General features: G+C 33.4%; 2 protein-coding genes across 3 annotated transcripts; both read right to left on the reverse strand.

Moving 5' to 3' along the window:
* Positions 1 to 1,555: 1,555 nt before the first annotated feature.
* Positions 1,556 to 8,740, reverse strand: LOC140060267 (uncharacterized). 2 transcript variants are annotated; one of them, XM_072106406.1, is made up of 3 exons: positions 8,387 to 8,740; positions 3,236 to 3,355; positions 1,556 to 2,651 (listed from the first exon to the last, which is right to left on the reverse strand). In XM_072106406.1, exons 1-3 carry the CDS (start codon positions 8,434 to 8,436, stop codon positions 2,390 to 2,392), a joined length of 432 nt encoding a protein of 143 aa, XP_071962507.1. In that variant the 5' UTR covers positions 8,437 to 8,740; the 3' UTR covers positions 1,556 to 2,389. The 2 variants fall into 2 exon arrangements, with proteins under 2 accessions (XP_071962507.1, XP_071962506.1); XM_072106405.1 differs by lacking the exon at positions 8,387 to 8,740 and adding an exon at positions 4,763 to 5,129.
* Positions 8,741 to 9,394: 654 nt separating this feature from the next.
* Positions 9,395 to 14,312, reverse strand: LOC140061329 (calpain-B-like). Its single transcript, XM_072107839.1, has 18 exons — positions 13,893 to 14,312; positions 13,538 to 13,625; positions 13,174 to 13,423; positions 12,846 to 13,089; positions 12,548 to 12,642; positions 12,333 to 12,410; positions 12,078 to 12,238; positions 11,686 to 11,822; positions 11,371 to 11,573; positions 11,142 to 11,187; positions 10,970 to 11,035; positions 10,833 to 10,890; positions 10,684 to 10,742; positions 10,464 to 10,532; positions 10,303 to 10,381; positions 10,063 to 10,179; positions 9,844 to 9,902; positions 9,395 to 9,602 (listed from the first exon to the last, which is right to left on the reverse strand). Exons 1-18 carry the CDS (start codon positions 14,088 to 14,090, stop codon positions 9,576 to 9,578), a joined length of 2,034 nt encoding a protein of 677 aa, XP_071963940.1. The 5' UTR covers positions 14,091 to 14,312; the 3' UTR covers positions 9,395 to 9,575.
* Positions 14,313 to 21,886: the final 7,574 nt, after the last annotated feature.

Consider the following 21,886-nt stretch of genomic DNA (forward strand, 5'->3'; position numbering starts at 1 on the left):
TCAAAGTTTGAGTGCATTCATTATGAACAAAATTTAAATAAAAATATAGTTTATAACTTACACTTTGTCGTCTCAGAAGGAATAATATGCCAACAAGCATTTTTTCTTTATTTTGCATTTATATTTCGTAAATTTACATATTCGTTCACCAGAGCCACGCACAAAATGAGAACATATTTAAAAGCGCTCATATACACTTTCTTCTCGTGTTTACTTTATTCTCAACTTGCGTCATAAGTTAACACTATCTTTCCCTCTAATGCGTGTAGGTATGCGATGACCATATTTGGCATCGTCTTTTTTTGTATTAGAAACGCTCTGTCTGGAGTTTGACAAATTAGAATCCTTGTATACAGCGTCGGATACAATGTTTTGTAATGTTATTACTTGACGTTTATTGTGAATTATATTAAGTTATTAAGAACAAAACTGTATCTCGGAAATAGTTAATATACATTACAAGGGCCAAATGCCTATATTTATTAAAATAAAATCGCAGGCCTACAGTAGACCTACAGAAGGCCTACTATACGGCCTATGTTTAAATCTCAATCAAATTTTGAATGACTTTACAAACATGCACAACATAATTGAGCGGAATTTCTTGAACAAAACGTAAATCACGTGCCTCCCAAATTCTGGCCGACTTTTTTTTTTGCCAATTAGGTCGCTTCTCTGTACAATATATATAATCTCAAACCTTTATCTATCTCTATGCAGAGGAATTATTTCCATGCCCTATACTTTTCATTTTCGAAATTAGCCTATCTTCACTTTGCTTACCTTGTTTACGTTAATAGGTCTATTTGCTTAGATCAAAACGTCATGTCAACGCAATTATAATTGAATCATGATACGATTATAATTAGGCCTAATACAATGCACAACAGCAGCGCGCACAGTGCATCAGTAAATCTATTAGTATTTTATTTTATTTTATTCAGTCAAAACCAACAGCGATAAATTCCGCCACTAACAGGTTTGAAACATAAAACAATACAACATCAAACACGGTTAACAATAAAATATTAGTAAGTTCTTGGCGTTGTACTAGGTCATTGCGTCATTTTTTTGGAAAACAAGCTACAGCGAACTGGTATCAAATTGTAATGTATCTCGTTTCGTTATAACAGTGCTAGGATGATCGTCTTACTAATTAGCGATCATATTCAGAAGGTCATTTATTAGATCATAAATGTTTGACCTGACAATGTCACCAATTAGGCAGGGCAATACCGTGTTACCACCGACACAATTAATTATTACCAACTCGTTTTCAAAATAAAGGTAATCTATTTTGTAATTAAGGAGGAGCTGCATCACCTCCTCCCCCCACCCTATCCAGCGTGCGTATGCCTGACGTGTAGCACAGAACAACTCAACACATCATTATTGAACAAATATTATTATTATAATCCGCTGTAATCGTTTAGCCTATCGTCGTGATGATCAGAATCGTAATTAATTATCTTAATTATCAATATAATCGTCATCGTAATACATTTCTTAAGTAATTAATTTTAGAGAACAAAACAAAAAACAACGAATACAAAGCTAATTTAGCGGTTTTTTATTATTAAACTAAAATGTAAAATTGGTACATTGCGGAAGTTGATTGTAGCGTAGACCTAAAGGACGATTATGTACACTATCGTAAAATTGAAGGCGTATTTACATCGTTCTTATGCATGGAATCAAATACAGTAAAGTGTAAAGAGTCGAGGGTACACTGATAGTTCCACGGTCAGTGTCTGCACTCACCAGTGAGATATTCTACTTAAGCCAATACATTTTTAAATATTTCTTTTAAGTGGTATATTTACTAATGAATAAATGTTAAGGGTGTTTCCTCACCTTAGTGGGAACGCAGGTTTAGACAAGATGGATAGGTAACATCTATCGATACGCGGGCTATCACTAATTCAATCATTCTTTATTCATGCTGTGGCGCAAACATTATTAAAAGAAGGTTGGTATGAAGAAACGCATCGACAAAATCGAAACAAGTCTATAATAATTATATTGTTGGAAATAATATCGTGTGGCCACACACTTACATTCAATAACTTTTAACCGAAAGAAAAAACGGGTTTTACATTCGCTTCAGATTTTATAATCGTTTTGGTTTCGTTATGTTAAAGTTTAATTTACAATTGTTTACAAAATTAATAATAACAAATTACGATCATACTTATTGACAGTTACGTATGTACAGTATGTAAACTACTTTCCCTCCAGATTGTTTGTTTGTTTTTGTTTTCTGTTTGAGAAAGTAGACACGTTTACGTAGAGTGAAGCATGGACTTGTATGATATTGAGTAGGCATAATTGTGTACGTATATCCGCAATTTCAGCCTCGTCAAAAAGAAACTCCTTTTTCAAACATCATTTACAAAGCCAAGACGTAGTTTAATTTGAACGCATGTGGTTTGTGTGAGTCGTGGTCTCTGTTCATCTCTAGAACCAAACGGACTTCTCCGTCGTGTGAATTGAATTCAAAATTGTTCTGGCCTTGTCTCACGGGACTGTCTTTCATACGATGTCTGCTAGTGTTTTCCTTCATTGGTTGTTTACCGTCCACTATCATCTCTTTACGATATCCTTTCAGTTGGTATATCTTAATTCCCATGTGTTGTGGATCAATGAAACATCTGTAATTAAATTTACTCATTGTAATTAAATGTATTTAGTAATTTTATTTAAACATTTCTCCTACGCAAACAAATGTGTTGCTGGCTGTGAGCGTGTATAAATATAATCCTGGCGTACGGTACATCATATTCAAAATGCCTAAAATAAATACCGGTATCTTTTAAATAAATACGATTATTTCTTTTATGATATGTAGGAAGTTTAAAAAATATAATTGCTAGATATAGAGGCTGTAGACAAAGATAGTGGCATGCTACACAACCTCTGGCATCTTATAAAAAAGATTGTTTTGAACTTGGAATTTCAATTATAGAAACATTATTAGATACAAGCCAATTATCTGAAATTAATAAAAACACAATGTAATTTTACTATGATGATGATTTAATAGCTTGTGTGAACCATCATGGAACGCTAGTAATTATATAATATACTGTCTATTGAACGCCATGTGACCCACAATCGTCCAATCAAATGACATGAATCTATTTAGGAGTTATATAATAATCATTTTATACCACATCTTTCACCAACACCAACATCATAACTATTGATTGCAATGAATGTTAGCCTTTTGACTTACTTGAAATCATCACCAGTTTTCCCATATTTGAATCTGACCTCGATTGACCCTCTGGGATTTGTCCAAAGTATGTATCCCCTATCAGCACTTAGTTCCACGTGATCACATGGGTTGAATCCACTGTGAAAACAATGATTATAGTTAATTTTTAGTTTCATTTACCATGTCAAACGCTACTATCGTAAATGGATTTTTAGGCAATAATATTCAAATAAATAGAATCAGTGTTGTTTATTGATATTAAAGAAATACACTTTGTCGTCTCAGAAGGAGTATATATCAATGAGAGTTGCAATGAGACTTAACAAGCATTTTTCTTTATTTTAAAATCAGATAAATAAAAAAAAAAGAAGAAAAAAAAACAACAATATTTAGAATCAGTGTTCTATATTTATTGATATTAATAAAATTTATATCAACAGTTAACCTCTAAACAGACAATATCTGTATGATAATTATTATGGATACAAGTGTCTATGGCTAAAATGAACCATTTTGACAACTATTAAATATATTGATTGTAAGATAGTTGAAATGTCAAGGGTTACTTGCGGTTAATATACATGTATACTTAGAACGAATCATAATGTCATGGCACATTCTTCTGATGAGCTCAAAGTACTTTTACTAACATGATCATAGCGGCTGCTTGTAGTTTAATTAGTTTTGTTAGCTTTGAAATAGTTAGTAGGGGATGAGCCAAATTGAGCCGATTTGATATTAATTACACACAGTTTAATAGAAAAACTAAATAACATATAGTAAACAATAAACTCTCACAGAAAATAAGGGACATAAAGTTACAAACTCTTAGTGATCGGTTAATTTCTAATTGAAAGAAAAAAAGTTTTATAGACAAACTATATAATAATTTTAATAATTTGCTTGTTAACCTGGACATAGTAGTCCTTAACTATGAGTCAGATTATCCCCACCGGTATCAGAACATTACAATACTACGGTAACGGTAATAGGAAAAACAAATAAATCACAACATAAATAGAATATAAGGGAATGTCAAACTTGTAGTGATTTCTAGAAAAATAGTGTTTTTCTTTTTTCAAAATCCATGTAAAGTTTTATCAAATGTATATATATAAACCCCAGTTTAAAACAATTTAATCAAATCCATGTAAAGTTTAATAAAATATATATATATAAACCCCAGTTAAAAACAATTTCTGTAAACATTTATATAGGTTCACTCCGATTCGTTTTGTAATTGTCGATTCTGTACAAATGCTATATGCCTTGTAGGCTTTACCTTTTCTCTATATACTCAAATAGCATAATTAAAATAGTACAAATACTACAGACCTTTTATGAACCTGAGCAAATGGTAACCAAAGAAGAGTTTGTCTGTTAACTATATTGACTGTAGAGTGGTATATAAGAATGGATTTTGGTAAACTCACTTCTTCCGACTGGCAAACAAGTCGTTGCACTCATCCCCTCCCATACTCAAGCACAATTTCACTCTAAGCATCTAAAACTGCTCTATATAACACCATTTTCTTTTCTTCCTACCTTTCTTGAGCCAAAAATCTACTAGAAGATTTCATTAGTCGAATGGCAGGGTCATCGCCTGCCCGTAAAGTCAATACGGTATCTTTATCCCAAGAAGCATCCAGGCATCGCAAGTCGATAAAAAACTTTGGCACATTTGGTGGAATAAACAGCCGACTCATACCTCTTCCAACTCTTAACACAGTTTTAATGCAAGCTTAAACCAGTTTGTAAAGTATGCCTAAACTTGAGTAAATATGCTAAATGTCTTTTCCAATAGATATGTCATCTAAGTTTAAGAAAACTTCGTATTTAAATTTAGGTTCGGTATAGTTGTTTTAAAACTGACATTGAATTTCTTGAAGCTTGTGATGTAATGGAGCAGCTGTTTAAAACATAAAAGGCGCTACCAAACGACCAAAGTTATTATGGACAAAATAATACAGAGGGAGGAACGGCAGTAAACGGAACTGTAACGGTACCATTTAAATACTTTGTTTGTAATTAATAGTAATAGAATTGTAATTTTATTAATGGTTCGATCGATCTTCCATAATAATATGGATTTAATGTTATTTCATGTGTTTATTTTGTTATTTAATTTGTTTTGAAATAACTATTCAAGTAGCTTTGTGTGTCATAGGTCAATTGGTCATACTGTACTTACAGTAGTAGGCCTATTAATATAAATTAGGCTTGCAAGACGTCAGAGTATGGCAAAGATCGGACCAATTAAAATAGTAGTTCATATCCGTAGTATTTTAATAAAATTTAACAAATTATAGCAAACTGTCAATCCGTAGGTTAACATTATATTAACTAGAGTTTTATATCATCAACACCTGAACATAAGCTATATAGGTCTATTCTAGTTATCCTATAACTGCAGTTAGGCAAGTTATGGATCAATGCCTTTTAATGACCATGAAAGATGAGGGGTACAAATTATATTTACTGAATTAATTATTATGATCTGGTAAGGACATTCTATTCAAAAGTACCACTCCCACTGAACCATTTCTACCAATGGGCAAACTTGTTTTATAGTTTTCAGATTGACTAATCATATCTCTTGTTGTATAGAACTCATTAACATTTAATTAATCACTTTCTTTCACGTTTCTTATGGCGCGCTATTGAGGGGGCTCTTCATAAAAATAAATTGCAGGCAACCAAGTCGTTGAAAGAAATAATTTAGGTTAGAACTAGTTTGCTATACCATTTTAGAAAGGAGGCGCCATGCAGATTACCTATGGTGGGGATCTGAGATGAGATACATTTCACCAGAGAAAAAATGGATAAACATATACTGGCAAAATGCACTAGCCTACCTCCCACCTCATAGTATTATAAAACATCTAATGTGGACCCGCATAGCCTCCAATATTACGTTGTAACCGATAGTAAGTACTTTTTTCTCATTCATCGTCCGGAAGAATTAGTCTAGATCAGTTTCAGATTTTTCGTATCGTATACTGCCTCTACTACTAGTAATACTAGGTCTAGCTTAGGTAATAGTTGTCTTGTAAAATCTTTTAACTTCAACTTCGGCTTCTGCATGAGAAAACTGAGAAATGAGAAATTAGCGCCCTCAATGGCTTATGATTTATAATACATGTCTCTCTCGCTCTTATATATATATTATATTAAACATACATTTTCATTATTCAAACACTAACTGTAATGGTCTTCTCGGATAAGGACTATAAAAGCTAGTGATCATAACTGAGCCCTATGGGAGAACAGTCTTTGACTGAAGAAGAGGTCACCCAGTATAGAGAAAAACAACATTAAAATGGTCAGGGATTCCCTAATATGGTATTATAATTTCGGTTTTACAAACATTTAATCAATTATGTGTCTGAATGTTCTAATATTTATTATAATTTGATTGTGTTTACTGTAGGCCTACCCACGACTCCCAATACGAACTTTATGGAGGAAAACAAAACGTTTCAAACGTTATATAAGGCTTTATATATAAAACATGAACGCATTCAAATTGAAATATTTTATTTTTAATGTTGGTCATACACATTGACAGGTAATAGGCTAAGATATGCTAAGTTGTTACAAAATCAAACATCCATCGACTATCGCATCATTGATTGGCTGAGCCTTCTTTAAGCCGTGTTAATTGAATCAATTCAATATCATTATATAGAACGTGTATCAATCATTATGACACGTTCATTACCAAAAACAGGTGCTAATTATAACAGCTATCGTCGATGTGAACGATTTATTACCACACTGCAGAGGAACTGTATGCATCCATTATGCTAGGCCTACATCAACCTGAATCTTAGTTCACAGAATCACATTCATTTTAATAGTAATTTAAGTTAAACTCTTTTTTTCTTTAGTTTCTTCATTAAATTAACACTGAACACACCGCACCGCAGCCGTGTAAGTGCATTGTCAATAAATCACGCTGATAAATGTATTACGGTACATCTATCAGCATACATTTGGGTTTCGCAGTACGCAAAGCAAGGACGACGACGTAAACGCAATCACGACGCTGTAAATCATAGCGTCGTCATATTACTTTTTTTGTGTCGCATTTACGTCCTAATGGGAACCAAGTATTAACATTTCATAGGCCCATGTACTTTGATTAGCTTTTAAGAAACATTCCATCTAATAATAAATGCGAGTAGGCCTATGTTTATGAACGCATGGAGAGGCTCTGATATTACGTTACACAACTCACAGTGGTTGTTCACAAGCTGTCAACATCTTACATACCTTAGGCCCAAAATATTTATTAAAATCACCAAGATGCGTCATTCATTCCTAATGTCAAAATATTGTTATGTATAAATTAGGTTTCATTTTTGTTTTCCTTTTTCATTATTTCATTTTTTTTTCTTTTTCATTATTTCATTTTTTGCTACGATACCGGGTACTGCATTCTAATCATCAGAACATATTTATAGGCATAAAGTAAAAGGACGTATGAAGGCATATAAATCAATTTGAAACGTTGCCGATCGCCAACTCGAAATAATTAAAGTTTTTTCAATAGCTACTAGTAGCTGTATTAATTTGGTTCAATCGCCTCGAAATGTGTAATGTTATTAATTCGCCTAAATACAAATAAATAAAAAAAATAGTTACATTACAAACATACGATAAAATAAAATAATATATCCCACGTGTGGATATTAGTAGTACACGTATTTATAATTGGCCTAAACATTAACGTTCTATTATTGTGATTTGTGCGATCGAATTTCGATAGTTTTATCGTATTCATTTGGAAGCATTCAGACGATATATTTATCAAGATAATATATAGCTTCATGCATAGGCCTATTATAAGCCTTGGTATGAAGGGGATTGTTTTAATTACCAATGTATACATCATACTGCGTGTACTATGTTGGCGTACATTAAATGGAACGTTGCCAATGTAAATGATAATGTAATATAATAATGAATAGAACACCGTGCTAATAAACTAAACGGATTCCTTCTATTAATACAAATAATTCATTACATTACATTTGTATATAATAAAAACACTCATGAAAAACCTCTGATTGTGGAACTGGCACTAATTAAGTAAATATAGACAAATGAACGGAGGATGAGTATATATTTTATCCAGTAATGATGGTAAATAAAAAAACCTCTTACCTGACGCTAAGCCTTCCTCTACCCTCATCCGATAAAATTTTTATACTCATTTTTGTTTATAATAAACCGTTTAAATCCACGTATAATGAAAAGTTGCTTCTCATAGAAACTATGATGCAGTAAATCCAAATGTTGAATTAAATATGCTCACTATAATTCATGCACATGATTCACAAGCGGCGCATGTTTTACACTACAATCATCGATTCGCGATTGGCAACAAGTCATACATCAAAATCCGAATACCTCAAATGCCTACGTCACTTCAATATTGTCTTCACGTATTGTGGTCGTCATCGTCCCTTAAGTTATCCGTCCAAACCAAAATTGACCAATTAACAATCAGAGCATCGTGGTTTTTCGTCATATTCTGCCCACAGTGTCTCCCGAACGAACAGCTAAGCAATCGGATGAACAATAACGTCGTGATCGGATCATTCCTACGAATTAATTAGGTTTTGCTAAATATAGTCATGGGCCATACCATAATAGAAACCCCCCGGGGAGACTTCCAGAAATTCCTAAACAATATTAATAACTTTTGCAAAGAGGGAGCACTTTTGATGCATCATACGAACGCCGTCAAATAGGTTTCTCGTTCCATTCGTAAATTGCATAGATTTAGTTTTTTGACTCCACAGCTCACTATGTCGGTCGGTCGGTAAACACTATTAGAGTTGTGAATAGTGAAGAAATTGATCTGGTTAGGTGTATTCAAATTTCTACACCAAGTGGGAAAAAATCATTTGTTTTGTGCGTTTTTTGTGCCGTATAATTATATGGAATATTTATTCCGAAATAAAGTAAATATCAAATATGCGAGTGGCACAAAGACATATGCATACATAGGCTTAATAGTGCAACGGTAATTCCGTGATGTCTTAACTGAATTAATCAAGAGCTTAAAATGCTTTTGTATGTAATTTACATACCTCATAACTCATTTCTTCATAATTTGTTAATTTTCAGATTTTGTACTGAAGAGCGTAAGAATAATACAAAGTAAAGTGAGTTTGAAAAAACTTTCAATTATTTTATTTCCAATTACGATATTACAATTACAATATATAGCTGCCTAAATTCGTTTATATTATATGCGTTGTTCGGCTACTCAACTATATAGGTCAAATGAGTATTTTAATTCCGACCGATGACGTAATTTTAATCACGACCGATGACGGGATTCGTCTTAAAGCTTAACACACATTTCCATCAGCTGAAAAGAAAAAAGATATCAAATTAGAAATTTTCGAAAAAGTATTGTCAATCATTTGACCCAAATCTCAGACATTTGATCTTGCGTCTGGCTGCGACAAATACTAACAGTACTGTGTACATACCGTGTCGCAGGCAAAGAAAAGCCCTTTGATTTCCGGAGCTCAGCATCTACTACAATGTGCTCCAGTGGAAGAACTATTTTGTATAGATAATTATTACGTATGAAAACATATACTTACATCTTCAATCGTAAGTGCCACAGATTTCTCATTCGACCCACCAAGCTTTTCAAATTTCTCTGCAATGAATATAGATTAACAATAAATTCAATGTATGAAGTGGAATACCAATCTACACACTGGTCGGGCTAATAGTGGAATCACCAAGCGCCACACATCGGTGGGGCTAATAGTGGAATAGCCAAGCGTTATATAATGGTCGGTTTAATAGTAACTTACTAATAACGTATCGAAGCTTTGAAACCATGAGGAAAAATTCGTCGTATGTAATCTTATTGTCACTGCCAACGTACCGACTCACTAGGTGCTGCAATATGGTGTCACTGGTTTTAAGACCTGAAAGAGAAAGTAATATTTATTTCTTATGTGTGTTTTCATATCTTTATACTGTAAAACAATTGTATTAGGCCCTACAGTGCGCAGGCCTAGGAGTGGTTGAAGCCGTCGCCTAAAACATACCTGCTCGTGATAAAGCATCTCTCAACTCGCTCGCATCAAGAGATTTACTGTTGTCTTTATCCGATTGTAGAAACGTCATCTGGAAAAATCAATACGATTTGGTTTAAATAGAAGTTGTAGAACCCATTATAAATAAATAATGCATTATGTTGTATACTTACGTCACAATAGAATGACAACGCCCCAATGGCCATGCCTTCATTGACGGAAAGTGTTCGAGAATCGTCGTCCTATTAAGAAGGTTAAGTTAATCTAATCTAGTATAATACATAAAAAGGTTTCCAAGTATATCTTGGCGACAGTTGCGCTTATGTCCCTTGCGTGGTGTCCCTATGTGTGAACCAAGGTTTAGGCTAATATGCATTTAGTACAAAAGGATACGTCATATAGAGCGGCGATAGCTGCGGATGTTTCGTGTGAAATATCAATAGGAATTATTTCTGAAAGAAAAAATAGAATATATATTCAAACTTTCCATTTAAATTAATTAATGTAAAGTAATACATTGCATTAAAAAAAATGCTACATACGTTCCTTTTTCCAACCTGCGAAAAACGCATCTAGCTCCGAGTTGTCCATTAAGCCATCCTATAAACAAAAGAGTAAAACGGTATAAACAGGCAAGAGTGAAATAATATAACAGTCTACTTTATTCTTTTCTACTTACCGCACCGGCTTTTTCTTTAAAGAAAGATTCAATAATCGATGACATCATAGGATCAAGATCGTCAAACTGAAATTAAAATTAACATTTACAATACAGTACAGAAGTATACACTATTAAGAAGTACGGTATAGGTTTTACTATTTATTTCGTTTCATTATAGTCCATAGCTTACATTTTTCGTTAGTGTTGGTGTGTAGACGGTTATGCAACTTGCCGATCTAAAAGAAATCACAATTTAGTAAAGACCATATAATATTAAAACAATAGGCCTATATATTCTTATGTGTGAACCGTAGCCCCCAATGTGAACGGACGCCTACAGAGCTCAACCAAAGCTGTACGGATTATTTATTTGGTAGATGAAATCGCCCACCCACAGTCCTATATTAGTCTATACTTACGCAGTCTTGGAAGAATATCCAGCGAAGAAACGCAACAAGAACGGAATTTCTTTGTTCTTATTAAACGTTGATGGAATGACGACGTAGTTCCCCGGATCTAGAGTCATGAACAGATTAATTTCTCGTATTCCCTCTTTGTGTACAATTGAGTGAAGTGGTTTGTTGTTTTGAAGAAACTTGCTGTCGATTGGAGAGTCTTCAGTCTGTTAGCAAATTGGAAATTCATCAGTTGGGAAATGTGTAGTTTCGCAATATTCGTGTATGCATAATTAGCAATATTCAGTACGCAATTCGTTTTCAAGAGATCGCCATTACCTTGTATACATCGAGACCAATGTTATATCCATCCCACGAAGTTTCTTGTCTGCCTCTTCCAACTGCCATCAGAGAGACGACCACTAAATCACCATCATCGTCAACCTTTATATTGTATTGGGGATTGTTATGGAAATCTACAAGACACAAATACAGATATATATTTTTCGGTAAGTCTACATTTTTGTTTTTTATATTGTAATTTTATAAATAAAATCAAAAGTAATAAGCAACTGTTTTTGTAAATAAATTCCTGTTTTGTACAAATTTTCCAAAAGAATAATCATAATATCAGTCGAATATTCCAAATTGTTTTATGACCTTTTGAAGCAAGCTTTTGAGCGTTCTTTTGTAACATAGCAAATTCGAATAGGATGGTATGGATCACTTACTTTCTTTGTTAGCCTCATAACGTCCCATTGCAGTCGAACCCTTCTGCCACTTATTGAAATGCTCGGTTACAGTCCAGTTTGACTCCTTTTCAGACAGCTCCGGTGGAACATGGAGAATCCTTAGCTCTTTGAATCTTTTCAGAACATCTTTGATATCCATCCTTAACAAGTATTGGAACAATTTAAATGATACATGGAATATCATGATAAAAAACAGAAATTAGGCCTAAATGGTTTAATTAGTATACTATTTACCAAAAATCGCCATCTACTTTGCTTTTTATTTTAAACTCTTCCTTGATTTCAGCACTCAACGACTTCATCTCTTTCGACCTGAAATGTCCAATGAGGTTTTTTTTTTAAAATGGTACACTAGCTAGTTTTTTTTTAACCTTCCTTTTCGTGCGCAAGAAACATTGCGCGTTTAAGTCCGAATATTGTCGGAAAGACGCATACAGATATCTACTTACTCGTCGCCCCAAGGTCCAGTCCATTCACAACGTTCTGTACTGAGAACTCGAATGATATTTGCCCAACACATAATGTTATTGTCGTTGTACATTACCTGAAAGATGGTAACAAAATTGCAATAAGACATTATATAAAACAAGTACCCTGTCCATTTCATTTATTATTCAGTACAAAGATATTGCCATTTCTAAATAAATCTATTGAAACTGTATAGTGAGGATTTTGGATAAGCCAATACGTTTAGATGTAGATATGTTGCCAATGATTGGCTTAAATATGGTCAAGGCTATAACTTACTTTTTTTACGCTTCCATTTAGAATGTACAATGTTTTCGGTTTGAGACCACAATAATCCGAATGTCCGAAAGCTAAAGTAGCGGTCACGAGTGATCCGGTTTTTCTGCACATTTTCAATTTTGAAGAAAGTGTAGCCTCTGTACAATCGGACACTTGTACTCTCTCAACAGTACCACCAGATAGATCGATCAACGCTTCAGGAATCTCAAAAGTACAATCCATCGCTTCGTAACGCATCAATAGCCTTTAGAAAACAAATATGATTATGTTATAGATTAAACAGTAATATAATCTAGGTTAAACTTATCTAATTGATACGGTAGCTTACTTGGCCAATGCCTTTTCCATGAGAGGGGCCCAGAATTCATCTTTTGATTGGCAGCGACCAAACATCAGTTTACCATCCAGTGTTGGCAGTCGATCGTCAATTACAATTTCATACCAAGATCCAAATCTCCAGAATCTGAACCTAAAGATGCCTTTATAGTTGTCTTTGAACGACTGTTCTGGACACACGTAGTTGAGTACGGACGGAACAAGCGTCATCCCTGCCAATGCGTTCATAAATGACGCGTTTGCTGTAGGAAAATTTAGGACAAACGTTACAATGTTGTTTGTTGCAAAGCGTTTCGCCTATAAATTGTAAAAGAACTTTATACTGAATTTATAAATTAAAGACACCAAATTCTTACCAAGGCCCTCGTCTCCTGCTAAAATAACCTCATTAAATGATGCTCCATCTTTAAAGAAGAATGCTTCCTGCTTGCCTTCTAAGATTTCCTAAGAGAAAACACAAGGTTTTGTGGATGGAACCCAAAATGTTAGACCTAGTTAAAAGGCAGCAGATTGAAAAATTCTAGCTAGCTTATATGCCCTAGGCCGTTGCAAATAAAAATCGTATGGGTTCATGGAGTAGTTATTTCTACATTTATATAGTTACCGCCTAATTAAAGTAAAGCGAATAATATTGCATACCCATGAATATGCCTAGTACAATTTATTAATGTTAGTTATTGTAAGTACTATTTATTGAATATAAAAACTTACTTTTGGACGTAGCCACTTGATGTCATTTCGCCTCTCGTAGAAGTCAAACAAAAATGTATCTTCTTTCAAGAAGATAGACTCGTTACATGCCCCAAACCGGGGATCTTCGAACAGGTTATCCTTACTGTACTGACTATCCGCTATCAAATCAGCATACGTTTGGTCCCAAAGCGTGTTTACTTGTGTCGACACAGCCATGATAATAGACGTGAAACTCGAATAAGTCCGAATGAAATAGGTGGGTCTATAGTAAACCGGCAGAACGTGTTGTCTCGACGACAGCAGCGGTAAGACTAAATGTACAAACCAAAACCAGGTCTATACACCATGTTTCTGAAACTCCCGTGTTTTGATTGGATGAAATTGTACCATGTGACACATACCACACCTGCATAATTATTACCAGGTGAATTAATACGCTGGCTGGCCAATGACTGAAGCTAAATTTAAATGCAAACTGTATGACTACATAGACATTTATGTGGGAATAATACATGCCACATTTGGGACGCGTTACTATTAAGTCAATAACATACTTATTTCCACGTTACTGGTATTCGTAGTAATGAAATATCATGTTTGTTAACCCGTTCCTATTGATATTCCATATGTGTTGACGCGTTATTATTAATTAGGCATTAGACAAACTTGTATTGTTGAGGTACACTTGTTTAGGCCTGAGCCTGATACTTTCTAACCCCCAGACAGCACCAGCTTACGCCTCTGCGAGGCAGCAAGAACTTGCATTATTAGGCTACTATTTTTCGTAGCAATGGAATATTACAGACTCGCTTATGTTTGTTATTGTGTATGGTTACCCACAAAAAGAAGCTTGGCTCAATAAGAAGAAGATGTTAATTTAATTCTATCGGAATAACACCAATGTAAGTAACCTCCACCTTTTTGTTGCAACGTTAGGTAGTATAAATAGTTTTATTGAACTAAGTATTACTTAGTTAATTTTAGAATCTCTGCTTTGAATAACCAGAATACCTTGATGTTCTTGTGTTCAACAAACCAAGTCTATTCAGCCCTTTATGTGAAACAATAGTTATTGCCTAGCCTAGTAGCATTGATTTAGAATGGTTGTTAATGAGTGTACAATGGATTAAGGTATAGAAAAATATCCATGAATACACACAAAAAACACAAAACCATTATTGAAAGGAAAAACGTGAATACACTACTGTATCAGTAATTTACTTATTTCATGCTTTTAAACGCCTACAGCAAACATTAAAATAGGATTCTCGACACAAAGTTAAACAATATATAATGTTATTTTTTACTCTGAAATGTCTTTATAGTATTTTGGTAAGGAGATCATTAGGTGTTATGCGAGATGAAATAATATGAGTTAAAGAATTTAGGTTGTAATTGAAAGTAGTATTCATACTGAATTAACAAGGCCAATACATGGCGGCTGTCGCGTGCGCAAATTTGAGTTAGTGTTTACCGACCGACCGACATACTGAGCTATAGAGTCGCGTTGCACGCGACTAAAAACGTTTGAAAATTCCGCGGCGTCTTCTGCCAGTTGTTGCTTCCTTGCCGGCAAACAATGACGTAATTCATAGCGTGTCCTTTGGATGCCATTGTTGTAAGTGACGTCACACCCACACAACTACATTTTTTAAATGGAGCCAAAACAATAAAATGATCAGTAATAGGACAGAATTTTATTTATTGTTAAAGAAACAGTTTGTGAAGTTTACAACAAAACTAATAAACAATATAAAAGATATAAGAAACTTTATTTGTCTTCGTGACAGCAATTCCAATTAAAAAGAATCATATAAATGTCTATAAAAATGGCAGTAATATTTAAAAAAAATTAGTTAAAACCGTAAGGTTACAAATTACAGTCTAGAGACACCGGTGTTAAAAATATTATTAGAATTTGGTAAAGACGAATTTCTAAAAAGACTATATAGATTCATGATTTGGAGTAGATTTACGGCAGTCTAAAATCATTTATTTTGTTTTACTGACATACTGTATATTAATTACCATTCAACAAACCTATTTATTTCCTAACTTACATATTCCTGAGCATTGTCGCAAAGAAACACGTATAAAATTTACACTCGTTCTTGGTTCAAATTAACACTCGTTCTTGGTTCAAATTAACACTCGTTCTTGGTTCAAATTAACACTCGTTCTTGGTTCAAATTAACACTCGTTCTTGGTTCAAATTAACACTCGTTCTTGGTTCAAATTAACACTCGTTCTTGGTTCAAATTTCACACCCAATAGACAATAAACTAAAGCAATTTTTTAAACTTAATTTTATTTTCAATTATGAAATATAACATAGTGTTGTGCGTTGTAGGAGTCTACACTGTTAATATATGTATGAATCTCCTAAAGCTTGACACACATTTCCAACAACTAAAAAAGAACAAAAAGAGAAATGTGTATTAAAGTAATGGACCCACACCAAAACATGTATTGACTTTCACCGTACGGTACAGTATTGTCACAATAAAGCAAGAACAACAAGTAAACAATTGAAACACAGAACAAAAATAATAAATGGTTAAAAAAAAAGATATGAAAAGCATAAACCACCGAAATCATGGACCAGCTGAGACTTCATGCGTCTAAGAAACATGGATGCATTTGGTTGCTAATTATTGATGATGTTTGATGATGAGTACATGATACTTCCTGATATTAACAATATGGATGAAGGTCTTTTAACCATGGCGGTCATTTTAATTTCAATATGACGGCCACTAGGGTCTTGTTTTTTGGTCTCTATGTGTTGTGATCATTTGGTAGCTGTGGGAAGTTGACACAAGTACACGATTCTTCTCTAAAATCAAAATTAGCCACCCTGCAGTACTGTTATATAAATCCTAGTAGATCATAGAGTTTTGTTAGAACGTTTGTTATAGTGAAAAATGTATCTATTTATTCCAAATTCGACACATTAATCGTTATTGGCTATGACGGGTCTAGAGTTTAGCATGGGCAAAGCCCAACATAGCATTAGTTATCTCTAAAGCCTGGTTCAATACAATTGCAATTGAAAATATAAATATATAAAAGATAATTATGAAATGTTATGTTGCACAAGCAAGTGAAAAGCAGTGTTGTAATAGTAGTCGTAACTTTTTTAATACACTTATCGTATTTTAATAATAGAATAATGAACAAAAGTGGACTTACACTCACGATAGAGAAAAAAATAGTAACGTGCTAAAAACTATTCTGAGTCAAAACAGAGGACGCTATAGGATATTCACTCATACATCTAAAATGATAATGTATTGTCCCCCACAAACATAAAAAATGAAGATCAATCTATAGGTAATTTCGCAGTTTTAATAAATTTATTAAAAAACTATCATAACAAAATATTTCATAAATAATAGAAAACAAAAAAATCCATTACATTGTCTTTTTTCAGGTAAAGAAATTAGTTTGTCACATTAAAATGGCATGTTTTATATAACCTATAGGCTAAGTTATCGTCGATCGATATCGTCCCAGTATAAATGGGACTTAAGGTCTAAGTACACCGAATGATTTACTTACATCTTCAAGCGATAAGGTCACAGATTTCTTAGACGAACCACCATGCTTTTCAAATTTCCCTGTAAGAAATAGTTTAATATTATTTTCTGTATCACTTACGCTGGAATTACCAAGCACCATAAAGTGGTCCTGCTTATAGTGGTATCGTACGTTACACGGTGGTCGTGTGAATAGAGAAATCAGTAAGTGTCATACGATGTTCGAAATAATGGTGGAATCATCAAGCGTGGTCGGACGAATATTTATTTGTAACGTATTCGTTTCCGTTATCCTATTCGTAATGGTGAAAAACCTCCCTATTACTAAGTTAGCCGCGCGTATGAGTTACTGTATTATCAATTCAATTTCAGACAGGCAGTCCACATACAATAGTTACGATTGTTTTATTTTATTTTACTAACGCCTGTTTACATTAGTAAACATTCATTGTTTCTGATTGGTTGGACACTTTTTTATGTTAAAATGCCAATACGCTTGCGCAGTAGCGCCACTTATGCACGCATGCGTATTGATATTGACATCTTAAAAACTGCGACGAATTCTAGATCGTTGAGTTTATCCAATAGATGACCTATCTCAAGGTGGAAGCCTATAAGTTGAATCTTATCAACATCAGTGTCACTCTTATTCCTTTCTATGTCGTATAGTTAATTGTTTTTTTCCCCGTCGTATTAGTTCTTCATTTACTCTTTAATCATGCCTCATCGAAGAGGTCAGCAGATATGTTTCATTTCACCAACAACTAATTAATTCAACATTTTGTTTGAAGTCCTTTGTATATTTGTCTAATCGAACGAGGTGGTTTGAAATTGTATTACTGAAGTATTGCGACAGCTTATTTTCTGTAGTAACATTTTACATACACGTATTGTCTATTATTTTGAGTCCTGTTTAGACATTTTAAAATTATACTCGAAATCGTTTTATACAGGTTTTTGTTATAGGTTGTAGGTGAATTGACTTTGCAGTTTTGGATGTGTGTAAAACACGATTTGATAGTAAAATGACAACTCCGTCAGTAACCCAAGACGTTTGGATGAATGAAGCATGCGAAATTCTCAATACGGAACGTTTCTATATTTACGCATTACCAATTCTTTACGGATTTTGTGTAATCGCTTTCTTTGCGAACATCTTCATTTTAATTCTGATTATTTCTTCTAAAAGGCTCCGAAAGAAGCAAAACGTTTTTGTAAGTTTACTTGCTTCAACTGACGCAGTTAATCCGATGTTAACCATAGCATCGTACATTTTATTGTTGAACAAACATGATGGTTATAACTATCTATTCCGAGTATTTAATGGAACATATTTGGTATCTGCCTGTTCAATCGCTTGTATCGCAATTGATCGTTACATCGCACTTGTTTTGGCACCGATGAAATATCATCTTATTGTCACCAAGAAAACCTGCGCAATTGCCGTTTTAACAGTCCTAACAATTCAAATTGTTGTTACGATATACATCAACTCTATAAGTTTTTCAATTATTTTATTGGTATATTTGTTTATTAACACATTTTTATATGTAACGATTTACTTCAGTATTCGTAGACACAGCAAACGCAATCAATTACCAGGTATGAATTCTACAAAAATGTTGACGACTTTTTGTATCATTGTAGGCGTGTTCATTTTAACATGTGTACCTGTGTGTGTAAGCACTCTAGTTCTCGTAAAAGACAGTAGTAGTAATTACGTTAGCAAAGATGTATTTACAGTATATATATTTCATTGTTTGTTATTTTTAAATTCTATTGTAAATCCTTTTATTTACTGGTTTCGACTTACAGAATTCAGAAAAGCGTTAGGCGATATTTGGTGCTTTAAACGGAACTACTAATATATAAATACTGAACTTAAGTTTCAAATTAACAACCCCTAATTTTTGCGATCGTTAAGGTCGCGTGGACATTTAGGGCTTTTACAGAATGCCGGAAATCACACTACTAACTAAAGTTAATTAATATTATTAATAGTAACACGTAAATTGATTTATGAATCATAGTTTACTAATACATTTGGTTTACTCTTGTTGAAGTTCTCTGCATATTTGTTGAATCAAACAATGCATCATCCTGACTATTGTGTGCAGGACGGGTGACATATATAAATATTGAATTCTATCATACCTATTTATTTCTTGCTATTATAAATTATAAATTTCGCATGTAATAAGGAAGATTCTTTACTCTCATTGCCTTGTCCTTCATCAACATCTTTGTTTTAATTCTGATTATTTCCTCTAAAAGGCTTCGAAAGAAGCAAAACGTTTTTGTAAGTTTACTTGCATTAACGGACGCAATTAATCCTATGTCCAAACGCAATCAATTGCAAAGACCGACTTCTACAAAAATGTTGACGACTTTTTGTATCATTGTAGGCGCGCGTGTTCATGTTAACATGTGCACGTACCTTTATGTGTAAACAACATAATTGTCGTCTTAAAGGGCAGTAGTAATAATGATTTCGGGAACGCTGTATTTACAATATATATATATATATATTATTGTTTGTTATAAATTCTATTGCGAATCCTTTCATTTACTGGTTTCGACTTACTGATTTTAGAAAAGCGTTAGGGAATATTTGGTGCTTTAACAGGTGCTTTAACTACGCCTAATAAACAAACTTACGACTATTCTTAATTTTCCTTATCATTGTCATATCGCGAAAATTAAGGACTTAAAGTATTACCGCATCACATTACCTAAAGTGTATACATTCTGGGACGTGATTGAAATAATCTAAGTTAATTAGTTAATCCACCAATCACTATCGCTTATTCTTGTTGCAGTCTTTTCCATATTTGTTAGAGCAGGCAGGTTTTATCAATATTGCAGTATACTGTGACTTGGAAGAAACTCTGTGGCTAAAAATCTTTCCAAAAAACTTGAACCAAAAGTAAACATAAAAATGAGCCAGCAAAATACAAGTTCGTTGATAGATCAAGCATCGATCGGTTCTTCATTTACGCATTACCAATCCTCTATACATTTTGTACTTTCGCATTTGTCACCAACCGATTTGTCTTGACTTTGATTATAATTTCTAATATACAGAATGTCTTTATAAGTCTACTAGCTTTTTCTGATTCTACGGGATCTCTTCTGGTTCTGTTCTCTTACGTATTTGTATTACTAAAACAGCATGTTTATTGGATCCTATGGACTTATATGAATGTCGTAATGTTGATATCAATATGTTCAATCTCTTGTATCGCTATTGATCGCTACATCGCACACTTGTTTGGGCTCCGATGAAATACCATCTTATTGTCACCAAGAAGACATGCTCATTAGCCGTTATAGTTATAATAGTAAGCCAGATTGTTATTAGTATTTGTTTTGGGTTATGTCCTATATGCCTGACTATTGTCTACTTGTCCGTGTACTTGATAGTAAACGCAGCAATTTATATTCTAATTTACAAATCCATTCGAAAACACAAGAGAAATATTCCAGTTTCAACGCAAAGTGTAGACGCATCTCGGAAGATGTTAGCAACGTTTTGTGTAATAGTCGGTGTGCTAACTCTAACATGTGGACCAATTTGTTTACACAATATCATCAAGATTTTGCATGGGTATTCTAGTGAACCGAATATGGAAAATATTCTTACGCTTTATATATATAATTGTTTGTTAGTGATTAACTCTCTTACTAACCCGATTATTTACTGGTTTCGCCTTTCTGAGTTTACTGTAGAAGAGCAGTGAAAGAAGTAACTCACGTTTGCAGAAGTGACAATTTGACAAGAAGTTGACTGTAAATAAGGATTCAATCTCTACTTATTTTTTAATTATAGGATACCTTACATTAGACAAATCATACCAATAACTGTTTTGTTTTCATCTCATAATACTTTGCACTTGCGTTTTCTAGTGTCACGCTTGCGCGGTAACGTCGTGTCTTTCTGTTGTGTCATTATTATACTTCGTTGTAATTGAGATGTATTTGACAGAATGACAGATACTTTGAAAATTAACTTAGATGATATTAAAATCAGTGTGTTGATTATATATTGTGAATAATAATTAGCTGACAGTGGCATGGTTGTCAATAATTAATGATTACATTAATTTGATGAGATTGCGTCGTACAATAACAATGAATGTTAATGAAAATTGACATTATGACGTGATAAGGAATTAAATATATTTCTTGTTCTTTGATAGGATAAGTTTAATTTTGTAATGTTTTTTTTAGGTGTAATCTAACTTTCCAGATTGTATATAAGGAAGTTTATGGTCAAGATACGTTTGTGTCTAACCTCAAGTCGTAAGATGTGTGTTCTTGTTTTAAAGGTGTAGGATGTGACGTAGTTAATGCGAAATGCAATATTATTTTAAAATTCTAGTATTGTTTTTATGAAAATAAAAATAAAAAAGCATACATTTACACCACATGTTGTTCAAAGACGAACACGATTTTCTTCATTGCTTCTATAAA

Source organism: Antedon mediterranea, chromosome 10 (assembly GCF_964355755.1).
Source record: "Antedon mediterranea chromosome 10, ecAntMedi1.1, whole genome shotgun sequence".
In the NCBI taxonomy this organism is placed as follows: Eukaryota; Metazoa; Echinodermata; class Crinoidea; order Comatulida; family Antedonidae; genus Antedon; species Antedon mediterranea.

Coding starts and splice junctions, on each gene's coding strand:
- LOC140060267 (XM_072106405.1), bottom strand. CDS start 4,923: ATGAGTCGGCTGTTTATTCCACCAAATGTGCCAAAGTTTTTTATCGAC. Junction 3,356..4,762: donor AGATTTTTGGCTCAAGAAAG/GTAGGAAGAAAA, acceptor TTGTTTTCACAG/TGGATTCAACCCATGTGATC. Junction 2,652..3,235: donor AAAACTGGTGATGATTTCAA/GTAAGTCAAAAG, acceptor ATTTAATTACAG/ATGTTTCATTGATCCACAAC.
- LOC140061329 (XM_072107839.1), bottom strand. CDS start 14,090: ATGGCTGTGTCGACACAAGTAAACACGCTTTGGGACCAAACGTATGCT. Junction 11,574..11,685: donor TTGGTCTCGATGTATACAAG/GTAATGGCGATC, acceptor ATTTGCTAACAG/ACTGAAGACTCTCCAATCGA. Junction 10,743..10,832: donor CGCAGGTTGGAAAAAGGAAC/GTATGTAGCATT, acceptor TTTTTCTTTCAG/AAATAATTCCTATTGATATT.